We start from the raw sequence: 15430 nt of genomic DNA on the forward strand, positions 1-15430 counted from the left end.
CTCCCTAGCCCTGGGTCTAAGAAATCGCCATGGATCCACTCCCCCCATTTGGTCCATAAACCCCTTAAGTACCTTGGCCGCCGCCGGCCTTCTTCCAGTCCTTGAGCTGTATCTATCTAGCCCCGGGTCCAGCACCGTATTGAAGTCCCCTCCTAAAATCAAATTTCCTGCCTCCAGGTCCGGAATACGCCCCAGCATCCGTCTCATGAACCCCGCATCGTCCCAATTTGGGGCACACACATTAACCAACACGACCTCCATTCCCTCCAGCCTACCACTCACCATTACATATCTACCTCCACTATCTGCTACGATGTTCTTTGCTTCAAATGCTACCCGTTTCCCCACCAAAATGGCCACCCCTCTGTTCTATGCGTCCAGTCCTGAGTGGAACACCTATCCCACCCATCCTTTCCTTAGCCTAACTTGGTCCGCCACCTTTAGGTGCGTCTCTTGGAGCATAACCACGTCTGCCCTTAGTCCTTTCAAATGCGTGAGCGCTCGGGCCCTTTTTATCGGCCCATTCAGGCCTCTCACGTTCCACGTGATCAGCCTCACTGGGGGGCTACCTGCCCCCCTCCCGTGTCGACTAGCCATTACCTTCTCTAGGCCAGTCCCATATCCCGCCTCCGCGCTCCCGCTCGCTCCCCCAGCGTCGCATTCCGCCCCCGACCACCTTCTCTTTAGCCATTTCCTTTTGGATTTCCGCAGCAGCAACCCAGTTGTCCCCTTCCCCCCCCCCCCCCCACCCGCTAGATCCCTATCTAGCTTGATTGCTCCCCCCATATCACTTCCATAAGTCAGCTGACTTCAACTGACCCCGGCTACTCCTGCTCGCCCCTCGGCCCCCCCGGTGTGAGGGAACTCCCATCCGCCTTGCGCCTGTTTTCCCGCCTTATTCTTTCTGGCGCGGGAACATCCCTTTACCTGTCCCGCCTCTAATGGCGCAGCTCCCTTTCCCCTCCCCCTCTCCTTCCCCATTCTCTGACTATGTCCCGCCTCTCCCCCCTCACCGGCGCCCACATTTCCCCAGTGTCCCCCCCCTTCCCTGTTTACTTCTCGCTTAACTTTCACCATCCCATTAACAAAAACAATAATAACAACAATAACAGTTCCCTGCAGCATCAGTCCCTCAGTTCCGGTCCAGTTTCTCTTCATTGATGAAGGACCATGCTTCCTCCGCCGTCTCGAAATAATTGTGTCTCTCCTGATGTGTGACCCATAGTCTTGCCGGCTGCAGCATCCCAAACTTCACCTTCCTTTTGTGCAAAGCCTCTTTGGCTCGGTTGAAGCTCGCCCTCCTTCTCGCCACCTCCGCACTCCAATCCTGGTAGATCCTTACCACCGCATTCTCCCATCTGCTACTCCGCACCTTTTTGGCCCATCTCAGGACCTCTTCTCTGTCCTTAAGGCGGTAGAATCGCACGATTATCGCCCTCGGTGGTTCTCCCGCTTTTGGTCTTCTCGCCGGGATCCGATTTGCCCACTCCTCCTCCATGGGGCCCGCAGGGGCCTCAGCACCCATCAGTGAGCTCAGCATCTTACTTGCGTACGCTCCACAGTCCACTCCTTCCACACCCTCCGGGAGACCTAGTATCCTAAGGTTCTTCCTTCGCGCTCCATTTTCAAGGGCCTCAATCCTGTCAGCACACTTTTTATGAAGTGCCTCGTGCGTCTGAGTCTTGACCGCCAGGCCCAGGACCTCGTCCTCAATACCTGACACCTTCTGCTCCACCACACGAAGTTCCGTCTCCTGGGTCTTTAAAGTCTCCTTAAGCCCTCAATTGCCTGTAACAACGGGGTCATTACCTCCTTCTTCAGCAGGTCCACGCACCATCTCACCACCTCGTCCTGCTCAGGCCCCCATGTCACCTGTGGTTTCTCCGCCGCCATTTTGTTTCACTCCCTCTCTCTCTATCTCTGATCTTCTGGCTGCAGATTCATACTGCCCGACCATACTGCCCGACTAAACTACAATCTTCTACCCTTCCTGGGTCCGTATCCTTCTATTCCCATCCTATTCATATATTTGTCAAGATGCCCCTTAAATGTCCCTATCGTCCCTGCTTCCACTACCTCTTCCGGTAGCGAGTTCCAGGTACCCACTACCCTCTGCGTAAAAAACTTGCCTCGTACATCTACTCTAAACCTTGCCCCTCTCACCTTAAACCTATACCCCCTAGTAATTGACCCCTCTACCCTGGGGAAAAGCCTCTGACTATCCACTCTGTCTATGCCCCTCATAATTTTGTATACCTCTATCAGGTCGCCCCTCAACCTCCTTCGTTCCAGTGAGAACAAACCGAGTTTATTCAACCGCTCCTCATAGCTTATGCCCTCCATACCAGGCAACATTCTGGTAAATCTCTTCTGCACCCTCTCTAAAGCCTCCACATCCTTCTGGTAGTGTGGCGACCAGAATTGAACACTATACTCCAAGTGTAGCCTAACTAAGGTTCTATACAGCTGCAACATGACTTGCCAATTCTTATACTCAATGCCCCGGCCAATGAAGGCCAGCATGCCGTATGCCTTCTTGACTACCTTCTCCACCTGTGTAGCCCCTTTCAATGACCTGTGGACCTGTACTCCTAGATCTCTTTGACTTTCAATACTCTTGAGGGTTCTACCATTCACTGTATATTCCCTACCTGCATTAGACCTTCCAAAATGCATTACCTCACATTTGTCCGGATTAAACTCCATCTGCCATCTCTCCGCCCAAGTCTCCAGACAATCTAAATCCTGCTGTATCCTCAGACAGTCCTCATCGCTATCCGCAATTCCACCAACCTTTGTGTCGTCTGCAAACTTACTAATCAGACCAGTTACATTTTCCTCCAAATCATTTATATATACTACAAAGAGCAAAGGTCCCAGCACTGATCCCTGTGGAACACCACTGGTCACAGCCCTCCAATTAGAAAAGCATCCCTCCATTGCTACCCTCTGCCTTCTATGGCCTAGCCAGTTCTGTATCCACCTTGCCAGTTCACCCCTGATCCCGTGTGACTTCACCTTTTGTACTAGTCTACCATGAGGGACCTTGTCAAAGGCCTTACTGAAGTCCATATAGACAACATCTACTGCCCTACCTGCATCAATCATCTTAGTGACCTCCTCGAAAAACTCTATCAAGTTAGTGAGACACGACCTCCCCTTCACAAAACCGTGCTGCCTCTCACTAATACGTCCATTTGCTTCCAAATGGGAGTAGATCCTGTCTCTAAGAATTCTCTCCAGTAATTTCCCTACCACTGACGTAAGGCTCACCGGCCTGTAGTTCCCGGGATTATCCTTGCTACCCTTCTTAAACAGAGGAACAACATTGGCTATTCTCCAGTCCTCCGGGACATCCCCTGAAGACAGCGAGGATCCAAAGATTTCTGTCAAGGCCTCAGCAATTTCCTCTCCAGCCTCCTTCAGTATTCTGGGGTAGATCCCATCAGGCCCTGGGGACTTATCTACCTTAATATTTTTTAAGACACCCAACACCTTGTCTTTTTGGATCACAATGTGACCCAGGCTATCTACACCCCCTTCTCCAGACTCAACATCTACCAATTCCTTCTCTTTGGTGAATACTGATGCAAAGTATTCATTTAGTACCTCGCCCATTTCCTCTGGCTCCACACATATCCTTCAGTGGGCCAACCCTTTCCCTGGCTACCCTCTTGCTTTTTATGTACGTGTAAAAAGCCTTGGGATTTTCCTTAACCCTATTTGCTAATGGCTTTTCGTGACCCCTTCTAGCCCTCCTGACTCCTTGCTTAAGTTCCTTCCTACTTTCCTTATATGCCACACAGGCTTCGTCTGTTCCCAGCCTTTTAGCCCTGACAAATGCCTCCTTTTTCTTTTTGACGAGGCCTACAATATCACTCGTCATCCAAGGTTCCCGAAAATTGCCGTATTTATCTTTCTTCCTCACAGGAACATGCCGGTCCTGTATTCCTTTCAACTGACACTTGAAAGCCTCCCACATGTCAGATGTTGATTTGCCCTCAAACATCCGCCCCCAATCTATGTTCTTCAGTTCCCGCCTAATATTGTTATAATTAGCCTTCCCCCAATTTAGCACATTCATCCTCGGACCACTCTTATCCTTGTCCACCAGTACTTTAAAACTTACTGAATTGTGGTCACTGTTACCGAAATGCTCCCCTACTGAAACATCTACCACCTGGCTGGGCTCATTCCCCAATACCAGGTCCAGTACCGTATCAACTTGGATACGGGCTACGGCCCCTTTTATTTTCCCCAAACCAGGCTGGAATACATCTGGGTATCGTCCTAGCACCTCAGTCAACCCTTCAGAAACTGTTTGGAGGATGTGCTGCCATTGCAACCGCAAATGGCGCAACCAGTCCCGACCCAACAGGCTGGGCCCATGGCCGCGCACCACGATAAGTGGGAAACGCCCCTCCTGGCGTCCATAGACAACAGGGGTCATTGTAGTTCCTGCAATGTCCAGTGGTTCCCCCGTGTAGGTGGCCAACCTGGCCTGTGAGTCGGTTAATGTAAGGGTCTGTATACCCTTCTTGATGCGGTAGAATGTCCTCTGGGCGATCACGGAGACCGCTGCGCCAGTATCCAACTCCATCTCAAGCGGGTGGCCATTGACCCGTACTGTCACCTTAATGGGGGCCACACAGGGAGCTGCCACACAATGCAGCTGCAGGCAGTCGTCCTCCGTCTCCACGTCCTCAGGAGTAGTCGCCGCCGGTTCATCCACATGGAAGGTACGGCCTCTGGGCTGGTCCCAGTTACGGCCCCTGGGCTAGTCCCAGTTTCGGTCGGAACGACGGCGCCTCTGGCGTCCCCAGGACCGCTGTCCGCGACGGGGTCGGCGCCTACAAGTCTGACACGGACATGGCTCCTCATCCATTGGCTCTGGAGAAGGCTCCCTTCGGGGAGGAATGTCCGATGGCCACTGGCATCGGTCCGGACGTTGCCTCGCCCAAGGTACCGCAGGAGTGTGGGGGGACGTTTTTGGACGGAAAGGGTTGCGCCCCAAGGCATGCACTTCCATTCCCTGTAGCTCCTGTACTCCTCGCTCTGCGCTCTCTCGGGACAAGACTATTTGAATGGCCTGTTGAAAAGTCAATGTTGGCTCCGCTAACAACTTTGTTAGCTGCATTGTTAATACCGCAAACCAAACGGTCGCATAACATTTCTGACAAGGTCTCACCATAGTCACAGTACTCCGCAATCCTGCGTAGCCTGGATAGAAAATCAGCAAGGGATTCTCCAGGGGTCCTCTCAGCGGTATTAAACCGGTAACGCTGGACTATCGTGGATGGGGTTGGATTAAAGTGGTGCCCCACTATATTCACAAGTTCATCAAACGTTTTGGTGTCCGGCGCAGCTGGGTACGTAAGGCTCCTAATCACCCCAAACGTATGCGGGCCGCAGGCGGTGAGCAATATGACCACCTGGCGCTCGTTTTCGGTGATATTGTTTGCCCGGAAATAGTAACGCATCCGTTGTGTGTACTGGTTCCAGCTTTCCAGCGCAGCATCAAAAACATCCAAACGTCCGTACAGAGGCATGGTATAATAGAAAACAACTTCCAACCTGTATCCAACAAAAATCCAGGGAGGTGGCTTCAGCAGTGTAGACAGCTATTCACTTTTACCTTCGTCGCCAGTTTTGTAAGGGCCACGAAGAATCCAGCACGAGTTTTAAGGATACAAAGTAATAACATTTATTCACTATAACATATATACATAACAGTAGCAGTAACTTCCCTTGCTACATACTCCTTCCTCCTGGTTCCTGAACTGGCCAGCTTATTTATACTAGGAGTTTACTAGTTGTTTCTCCGCCCCCCTCATTGGGGAAGCTCATACTCCCACAGGATTGTGGGATAGTCATTAGTCCCCAGACAATGGTAAGTAAGCAGGTTATAACAGCCAGGTTTCACAAAAAGACGCAACGGTTTCAAAGATGGAAAAAGCGCAACTGCGAAGTTTAATTGGGCAACTGAATTGGTTAGGTAGACAGACTAGACCGGACATGAGTTTTGATGTCTTAGAGTTGAGTACAAAAATGAATGATCCCAAAGTGGAAGACATAATAAGAGCAAATAAAGCGTTGGTCAAACTAAAAATGCAGAAGTGTGTTTTGAGGTTCCCGGTTTTAGGTGACCTTAGGCACTTGAAACTCATAGTTTATAGTGATACGTCCTATGCTAATTTATGTGATGGGGTTTCAAGCACAGGAGGTTTTATAATTTTCCTTTTGGGGAACAATGGTAAATGTTGCCCTCTTGTGTGGGAAACAAAGAAAATAAGGAGTGGTCAAAAGCATTTTGGCTGCTGAGATATTAAGCCCTGTAGAGGCTTATATCTTATATCTCAGATATTGACAGACATGGGATTAGGGGATTTGGGTAACATACCCATTGAGTGTCACTTTGACAATAAATCCCTGTGGGAAAATGTGCACTCTACAAAAAGTGTCAATGAAAAAAGATTAAGGATAGACTTCGCAAGTTTGAAACAGATGTAGGACAGAGGGAAAATAGCAAAAATTAAATGGGTTGGAAGTAGCTATCAATTGTCAGGCTGTTTTACAAAAAGTGGGGCTAGCTCACAGAAACATTTGGATATTGTTAATGAAGGATGCCTGTTTCTGTGACTGTTGTTTTTTCTTCCAAAAAAAAACAAAATGAAAAAAAAGTGGGGGAAATTACATGTGTGTTTTTGAGTTTCTTGTAATTTTGTTTTCACCTAATTATTTTTTTCTCCAAGGAAGGGGAGACTGTTAAGTATTGGTTAAGAGACATTCCACTTAGTTGTCTCATTTATGTTAAGTATCCAATAATTGACACTGATATGTAAAGGGGCTTCGGGTGGCCTTTGTGTCAGGTGATGTGATGTTAGAGTTTTGTGCAGTCTGTTGAAGTAAATTAAAGGTGTTTATGGAAAATGAGCAGTACCTTTGACTCTTTATACAACAGCAGCTAAACGTCTAACATTACCCACCCTCTCAACCCAAACCTCAACCCTCTGCCCCATTCTCCAAAACCTCAAACCCTTCGCCCAATAACCTCAACATAATATTCCTCATCCTAATACCACCTCACCCCATACCCTCTCACTCTAAATGTACCTTATACGCTCATTCAGTGTTTTTCAAAGTGGGGGTCACGACCCACGATGTTAAATGGATCGGCAAATGGTCTCCAAAAATAATCCCCGAGGATCGCCTGACCTTGATTCCTATTTTCTCCCTGGGTGAATTCTGGCTACAGCGCAGTGTGTGGCCACATGAGGTTGATGTAGAGGCCGGTGCCGTGGACCTTCTGCCTCCCTGGGTCACCGTTACAGTCACTGCCACAGCTTTCAGCAGAAACTCCCATTTCTACAGCAGCTGATCAGCCAGGTTAATCAGCACCTGCACCTACAACTGAAGAGTTTAAAAGAAAAAAAAATTATCTTTAAATTTATTTCCTGCAGATACTCCTTCTGCACAACATTAGTTACCATCAGTGCTTTACGATTTTTTTTTTCCAGGTCTGCATCCCCCACCCAAAACCAAGTGATTGCCGGCTGGAAGATGTATCCACAAATACCCCAGTCAGTAACTCACTAACTATGGAGAACCTATTATGAACTTGGCGTGGATCACGAGAGGCGGCCATTTTGTAAAAATGGGTCACCGGAAAAAAATGTTTGAAAATCACTGCCCTAATTCACTCACCACTCATAACTCAACTCTCAACAATAATGACCTGTATTTATACAGCATGTTTGGTATTGTAAAACATTCCAAAGCGCTTCAAAGGAGCATTATCAAAAAATGTTTATCACTGGACCACATAGGGAGATATTAGGGAAGGTGGCCAAAAGTTTAACCAAAGCAAATGGTTTTCAGGAATATGTTAAAGGACAATCCAGAATAGGCAGAGAGGTTTAGTGAAGGAATTACAGAGTTTTGGACCTAGGCCGCTGAAAGCACATCCACCAATAGTAACTAAAATCGGGAATGCTCAAGAGGCCAGAATTAGATGAGCACAGAATTATTGGAGGTTTGTAGGACTGGAGATTACAGAGATTGGGAAGGGCAAGACAATAAAGAGATTTGAGAATCTTAAACTCAAGACATTGCCTAACTGGGGGTCAATATAGATGAATGAACACGGCAGTGATGGATGAACTGGACTTAAGGTTACTGAAAGCAAAACATGGGAGGCAAAACAGGAATGCATTGGACATAACACAAAAAATAGGAGAAGTCAGACAGTTGGCCCCTTGGGCTGCTCTGCCATTCAATAAGATCATGGCTGATCTGAGTGTGGCTGCAACTCGACTTTCCTGTCTGCCTTCCATAATCTTTCACTATCTCATCGATCAAAACATCTATCTCAGCCATGAATACATCAAATGACACAAGATCAATTGCTCTGTAGGGTATAAAGAATTCCAAAGATTGACGGCCCTCTGAGAGAAGTAATTCCTCCTTATCTCTATCCTAAATGAGAGGTCCCTTATTCTGAACCCATGTTCCCCATTTCCAGATTCCCACAAGGGCAAATATCCTCAGAATTTACCCCGCCTCAGAAACTTATATGTTTCAATAAGATCACCTCTCATTCTGCTGAACCCCAGTAAATGTAGGCCCAACCTGTTCAATATTTCCTCATTGAACAACCCCTTCTTCTTTAGAATCAACCGAGTGAACCTTCTCTGAATTGTCCCGAATATAATTGTATACGTTCTTAAATAAAGAAACCAAAACTGTACGCAGTAGTTTATTCCATATACAGTTGTAGCAAGACTTCCCTTCTTTTATACTCCATCCCCTTTGTAATGAAGGCAATATTCCATTTACCTTCCAAATTACTTGCTGTATGCATGCTAGCTTTTTGTGATTCATGTAGGAAACCCAAATCCCCTGTACTACAGCATTCTGTAGTCTTTCTCAATTTAAATTATATTCTGCTTTTATATTCTTTCCATCAAAATGAACAACGTCACATATTTCCACATCATAATCCATCTGTCAAATTTTTAACTATCTCAACCTGAGATAGCCGAAGGTAAAGACTTCATATGACACCAGGTAGGCAGGATAACAACTAGGTTTATTTACTCTACTCACTATACTACAGTTATACTAGTTAATTTGTCAAACATGGCAGGGATTCTCCGAGCGTCCGCTTTTTGAAAAAATTCTGGCGTGATTGGCGCCCGTTTTCCGGCGGGCGTGGGGACATAGCCCCATTTTCAGAGAATCCCGGCCCATGGTTTTCCTCTCATAAAACCATGCTGACTTTGCTTAATTGTATTATGATTGTCTTAATGTCCTGCTGCTACTTCCTTAATGATGGATGTATTTTATATACTGTGCGCATTATATATTGTATATGGTGTGTATTGTATATTTTATATACAACATATACAGTGTATAGCATATATTATTTATATTGTACATACTTTAAATATAGTGTACATTGTTTACATGTATATCTATGTGTCATGTATATTGTATGAACTGTATACATTGTATATATTTTGTACATTATATATTAGGTATACAATATATATCATGTATTTTGTGTGCAAATATGTAATTTTTATCTTCATTGTACATGTTGCCATTTTCAAACCACGCCATCTGCAAGAAAGAATCATCGTAGGCCCAATGCATCGCCAATAGATCATATATTGTGTGTGTAGTACGTTTGTATGTGTTAATTACATATCGTATATATTGTATACATTTTATACCCATTACGATGTTATATTTATTTATATATATATTGTACATATTGTGTACATTGTTATTACCTGATCGTGAGGGCGGAGCTGCCACTGTGAACACACGGACCGCGGATCTCCATAGCAACCGGGCGCGGGACCCAAGGGGTCCCAGCGGGACATGGCCAGGTGGAGAAAGACCCCCAACCCTCCGTCCCTCAGCCCCTGCTGTCCCTCAGTTACTGCCCTTCAATCTGTCCCGGTCCCCAGCCACTCAGTCCCTTGTCCCTCAGTCTCTGTCTCCCGCCCCTCAGTCCCCACTCCTCGGTTCCTCCATGTGTGTGCCCTCAGTCCCTCTCCCTCACTCTCTATCATGCAGTCCCTTTCTGTCTCCGAGGAGACGCAAGCTTGTCCCTCAGTCTCTGACTCTCACTGTCAGCCCTTCCTCAGCCTGAGCCCCTCAGTTTCAGCCCCTTTGTCACTCAGTTTGTCTCCCTATCCCCCAATCCCTCAGTCTCTGCTTCTCAATCTCTCCCTCAACCCCTCTGAAACCCAGTATTGGCTGTCCCTTTATCCAGTTATCCATCCCCTCGGTGGTTATCTCCCTCTCCATTTACTACCCTGGTTACTTTGAGCAGATTGAGTTGCTGATGTGGTCAGTGCGTGATTGATATTTTCACTTTAATAATTGAATATGCGATATGTGTTTCAGGTACTTGGTGAGTCGCTCGGAGATGCACCAGTTCATTGAGCGCTGTATGAAAGCAGTGGGAGTCAAGAATAGCCATGCCATGGCACTGGCTGATGTGTTGGTGGAAGGAGATTATCGAGGACATTACAGCCACGGACTCAACAGGCTTGGTGGGTGGACCTGCAGTGATGGAACAGTGGGAATGAGGCCATCTCTCCTCAGCTCTCTGATCACATCAAGGGTTGGAACATTCAATAGCTCTTTCCCAAAGAAACACGAGGTTTATAAACACTTTTGTGTTGTGCAGCAGTTTCAACTTCACTGAACACTTGGTCAGGAGGTGACCAGTGAGTCCCAAAGATTTGTGTTCAAGGATGGAGCATATGAGGAATGGAGGATCTGGAGGTGGGGAGTTTGGGGGAATGGGGGTTTTGGTAATGAAGGCTCTGGAGGATGGAGATGGGGGTCTGGGGAATGAGTGATATGCAGATTGAAGGACAAGGAATCTGGAGGATGAGGGATAAAACTAATAATATAATCTTAATTATTGTCACATAGGATTATAGATAGGATTTAGGAGCAGGAGTAGGCCATTTGGCCCTCTGAGTCTCTGCCATTCAATATGATCATAGATGATGTGATTGTGGTCTCAACTCCACTTTCCTGCCCACAGTGCACCTCCCCTCCCCATTACTACCATAATCCTTGATACTATCTAACTCAGCCGTGAATAAATTCAATGACCCAGCCGCCACTGTTTTCTGGGGAATGGGATTTCCACAGATTAATGATCCTCTGAGAGAATTTTTCCCCCCTAACTCTGCCTTAAACGGGGAACCCCTTATTTTTTAACTGTATCTCCTGGTTAGAGTGCCTCCCACAAGAGGAACCATCTTCCCAGTATCCACCCTAGTAAGTCCCATCAGAACATTACATGTTTCAATACGATCACCTAAACCCCAATAGGTATAGGCCATAAAACCATAAGACCATAAGACATAGGAGCAGAATTAGGCCACTTGGCCCATCGAGTCTGCTCCACTATTCAATCATGGCTGATATTTTCTCATCCCCATTCTCCTGCCTTCTCCCCATAACCCCTGATCCCCTTACTAATCAAAAACCTATCTATCTCTGTTTTAAAGACACTGTGATTTGGCCTCCACAGCCTTTTGCAGCAAAGAGTTCCACAGATTCATCACCCTCTGGCTGAAGAAATTCCTCCTCATCTCTGTTTTAAAGGATCGTCCCTTTAGTCTGAGATTGTGTCCTCTGCTTCTAGTTTTTCCTACAAGTGGAAATAATCTCTCCACGTCCACTCTATCCAGGCCACGCAGAATCCTGTAAGTTTCAATAAGGTCCCCCCCTCATCTTTCTAAACTCCAACGAGTACTGTTGTTGAAAACTCACCACTATTCTTAGAAGTCCCCCTATACCAAAAAAGGCCAACATTCTAAATGGTGATCAGGGATTCTCACTCCCCGACTCCGATGCAGGCTTCAGTGCTATTCAGGTCAAACTATATTTTCAAGTTATCCCCCGGTATAACCCATACCTTCACCGAAGATTTCATCTACTTACCACTTAGTAGCATCGATCCTGGGTCCCGCATTGCTAAGTAAGTAAAGTAGACTTTGGAATAACCACTTTTCCAGGTTAAATTAAGTTATTTTATTATTATATTTTTTCTTTTAAAAGCTGCAATTACTGTCTTTACAGAAAGGTAAAAAGATCTTGCTTCTGGATCCTTCTGGTTGGTTAAAGGGACCTTCAGGCCCAACTTGACAATCAGTCTTTTAAAAATCTGGTCTTCTTTAGATGTATGCGCTGATGAGCTCGGTTGCTGTGTCCTATCTTTCCCATGTACTGAGCTGTGAGAGCTGACTCTGCTGGCTATCTCTGAGCTGACTCTGCCTCCTCTTTAAATTCTAGTCTTCTTTAGATGTATGAGCTGTTTTAGCTTGGTTGCTTTGGCCTGTCCCTTTCCCATGGCCGAGCTGACTGTAATTTGACTCTGAGCAGCTTGTTCCTTCTCTGCTTCTCCGCCTCTCTGCTTCTCTCTGAGTTCTGGTAGTTCCTGCTCTAGTCTCTGGGTTTATATTCTCTTTCTAACAGTTATTCAGTTTTTATGACTTTATTGTAAAGTAACTTTTTTCACTTTGATTGTAAAAAGTATCTTTGATCTAAACATTCTAAGACAACTAATTATTCATTTTGACATGACCTCACCTCTCAGGTCTCTGATTAAATTGTTTCCTTTGTGATGTTCAAAGTTCCTTTGTGATATTCAAAAATGCTTTGGTTTCAAGAGGTGTGAATTTTGGTTTGGTTCCTGTCATTTCTATAGTTTTATTTTCCAATTGTGTCCTCAGCTCATAATTTTGACTTTGATTTTGGCTTTGAATTATGTTTCTCATAGACTGATAGTCTCCAGTTTTCTTTAATTTACCTGGTATTAGCAAAGTTTCACACCTAGAATTGTCACCGAATTCAACTAAACCTCATCTTTTCCTTTCCAGCTGCTGACTAAGATAGTTACTTTCAATGAAGGTGTGAGCCATTGTTTTTGGCTTCATTCAAAATCCTGTTTGTCTTGTTTGCTAAGCCTGCTTGACCAAGGATATCTGCATTTTACAATCCTGCTCGTGGCAGCTGCTGTTAACCCTTTGTGGGATCTTTCCCTGTATCCTCTCATGTTTCTCTCAGACCAAATATTGCCAGACCTCTATGTTTCAAATGACACATCTTTACATATTTTCAATAACAGTACAGACCCAGAATCCTCATACGACAAGCTCTTCATTCCAGGGATCATTCTTGTGAACCTCCTCTGAACCCTTTCCAAGGCCAGCACATCCTTCCTTAGATACGGGGCCCAAAACTGTTCACAATACTCCAAATGAGGTCTGACCAGAACCTTATACAGCCTCAGAAGTGCATCCCTGGTCTTGTATTCTAGCCCTCTGACATGAATGCTAACATTGCATTTGCCTTCCTAACTGCCGACTAAACCTGCGTGTTAACCTTAAGAGAATCGTGAACAAGGACTCCCAAGTCCCTTTGTGCTTCTGATTTCCTAAGCATCTTCCCATTTAGAAAATAGTCTATGCCTCCATTTCTCCTTCCAAAATGCATAACCTCACACTTTTCCACATTGTATTCCATCTGCCACTTCTTCACCCACTCTCCCAGCCTGTCCAAGTCCTTCTGAAGCCCACCTGCTTCCTCAACACTACCTGCCCCTCTACAAATCTTTGTATCATCTGCAAACTTAGCAACCGTACCTTCAATTCCTTCCTCCAGATCATTAATGTATATTGTGAAAAGGTTGGTCCTAGCACCGACCCCTGAGGTACACCACTAGTCACCGGCTGTCATCCTGAAAAAGATCCCTTTTTCCCCACTCTCTGCATTCTGCCAGTCAGTCAATCCTCTATCCATGCCAGTATCTTCCCCTGAACACCATGGGCTCTTAACTTATTTAACAGTCTCCTATGCGGCACCTTGTCAAAGGCCTTCTGGAAATCTAAATAAATCACGTCCACTGGTTCTCCTTTGTCTAACTTCCTTGTTAATTCCTCAAAGAGCTCCAACAGATTTGTCAGACATGACCTCCCCTTGACGAAGCCGTGCTGACTCAGTCCTATTTTATCATGCACTTCCAAGTACTCCGCGATCTCATCTTTAATAATGGACTCTAAAATCTTACCAATGACTGAAGTCAGGCTAGCCGGCTTATAATTTCCCGTCTTCTGCCTCCCTCCCTTCTTAAACAGGCCCAACCTGTTCAACCTTTCTTCATAAGATAAGTCTTTCATCCAAGAAATGAGTCGAGTGAACCTTTCCTGAACTGTTCTAATGTCATTATATCCTTTTTCAAATAAGGAGACAAAACTGTACACAGTACTCCAGATGTGGCCTCACCAAGACCCTTTCCAGTGGAAGTAACAATTCCCTATTTTTAATTCCAAAATGCTTGCAATAAACGCCAACATTCCGTCTGCCTTCCTAATCACATGCTGTACCTGCATACTAATTTATTATGATTCATGTACCAGAACATCCAGATCCCTCTGTACCACCGAGTACTGCAATCTCTCCACTTTATTAGTACTGCTTTTCTATTCTTCTTGCCATAGTGGACAAGTTCACATTTTCAGACATTCTACTCCATTTGACAAATGTTGGCCCACTCACTTAATCTATCTATATCCCTTTGTAGACTCTTTAGCTCTTCTTGACAACTTATTTTCCACCTACCTTGGTGTGATTGGCAAATTTAGCAACCATATACTTGGTCCCTTGATTCAATCATTGATATAGATTGTAACAGTTCAGGCTTCAGCACTGAAATGAAATGAAATGAAAATCGCTTAATGTCACAAGTAGGCTTCAAATGAAGTTACTGTGAAAAGCCCCTAGTCGCCACATTCCGGCGCCTGTTCGGGGAGGCTGGTACGGGAATTGAACCATGCTGCTGGCCTGCCTTGGTCTGCTTTAAAAGCCAGGTCTTTCGCCCTGTGCTAAACCAGCCCCTCTGAGCCCTGTGCCTAGTTACACCTTATCAACCCGAAAAAGACCCATTTATCCCTACTCTCTGCTTCCTGTTATAGAATTCCTACAGTGCAGAATGAGACCACTCGGCTTATTAAGTCTGCACCAACCCACTGAAAGAGCAGCCTACCTCGGCCCGTTCCCCACTCTATCCCCGGAGTCCTGCACCCCATCTAACCTGCACATCTTTGGACTGTGGAAGGAAACCAGAGCACGCGGAGGAAACCAAGCAGACATGGGGTGAATGTGCAAACTTCACACAGACAGTCACCCAAGGCCGGAATTGAACCCGGGTCCCTGGCACCGTGAGGCAGTAGTGCCACAGCAAAATATCAATTCACCACAGCCAGATAGTGACTCACTGTACAAGTAAAGTTGCCATAGTCCCAGATGACTGTAGTCTGCTTTCCCCTGTGAGAGGGAAACTGATTTGTGGTGATTTAACTGGAGGATCACACCTCAGGCAAGGAGCAAGATTGAG

The 15430-nt window shown here is 45.8% G+C and overlaps 1 protein-coding gene across 2 annotated transcripts in view; it reads left to right on the top strand.

The window, feature by feature from the left end:
• The window catches only part of LOC140384906 (uncharacterized oxidoreductase YjmC-like), a 108736-nt gene that overhangs the window by 18140 nt on the left and 75166 nt on the right, over nt 1–15430 (top strand). For both annotated transcript variants that reach the window (XM_072466822.1, XM_072466821.1), the window contains exon 2: nt 10417–10565. In XM_072466822.1, coding sequence (XP_072322923.1) covers nt 10417–10565 — 149 coding nt within the window. The remainder of the gene's footprint in view (nt 1–10416; nt 10566–15430) is intronic.

This window comes from Scyliorhinus torazame, chromosome 10 (genome assembly GCF_047496885.1).
Source record: "Scyliorhinus torazame isolate Kashiwa2021f chromosome 10, sScyTor2.1, whole genome shotgun sequence".
Taxonomy (NCBI): Eukaryota; Metazoa; Chordata; class Chondrichthyes; order Carcharhiniformes; family Scyliorhinidae; genus Scyliorhinus; species Scyliorhinus torazame.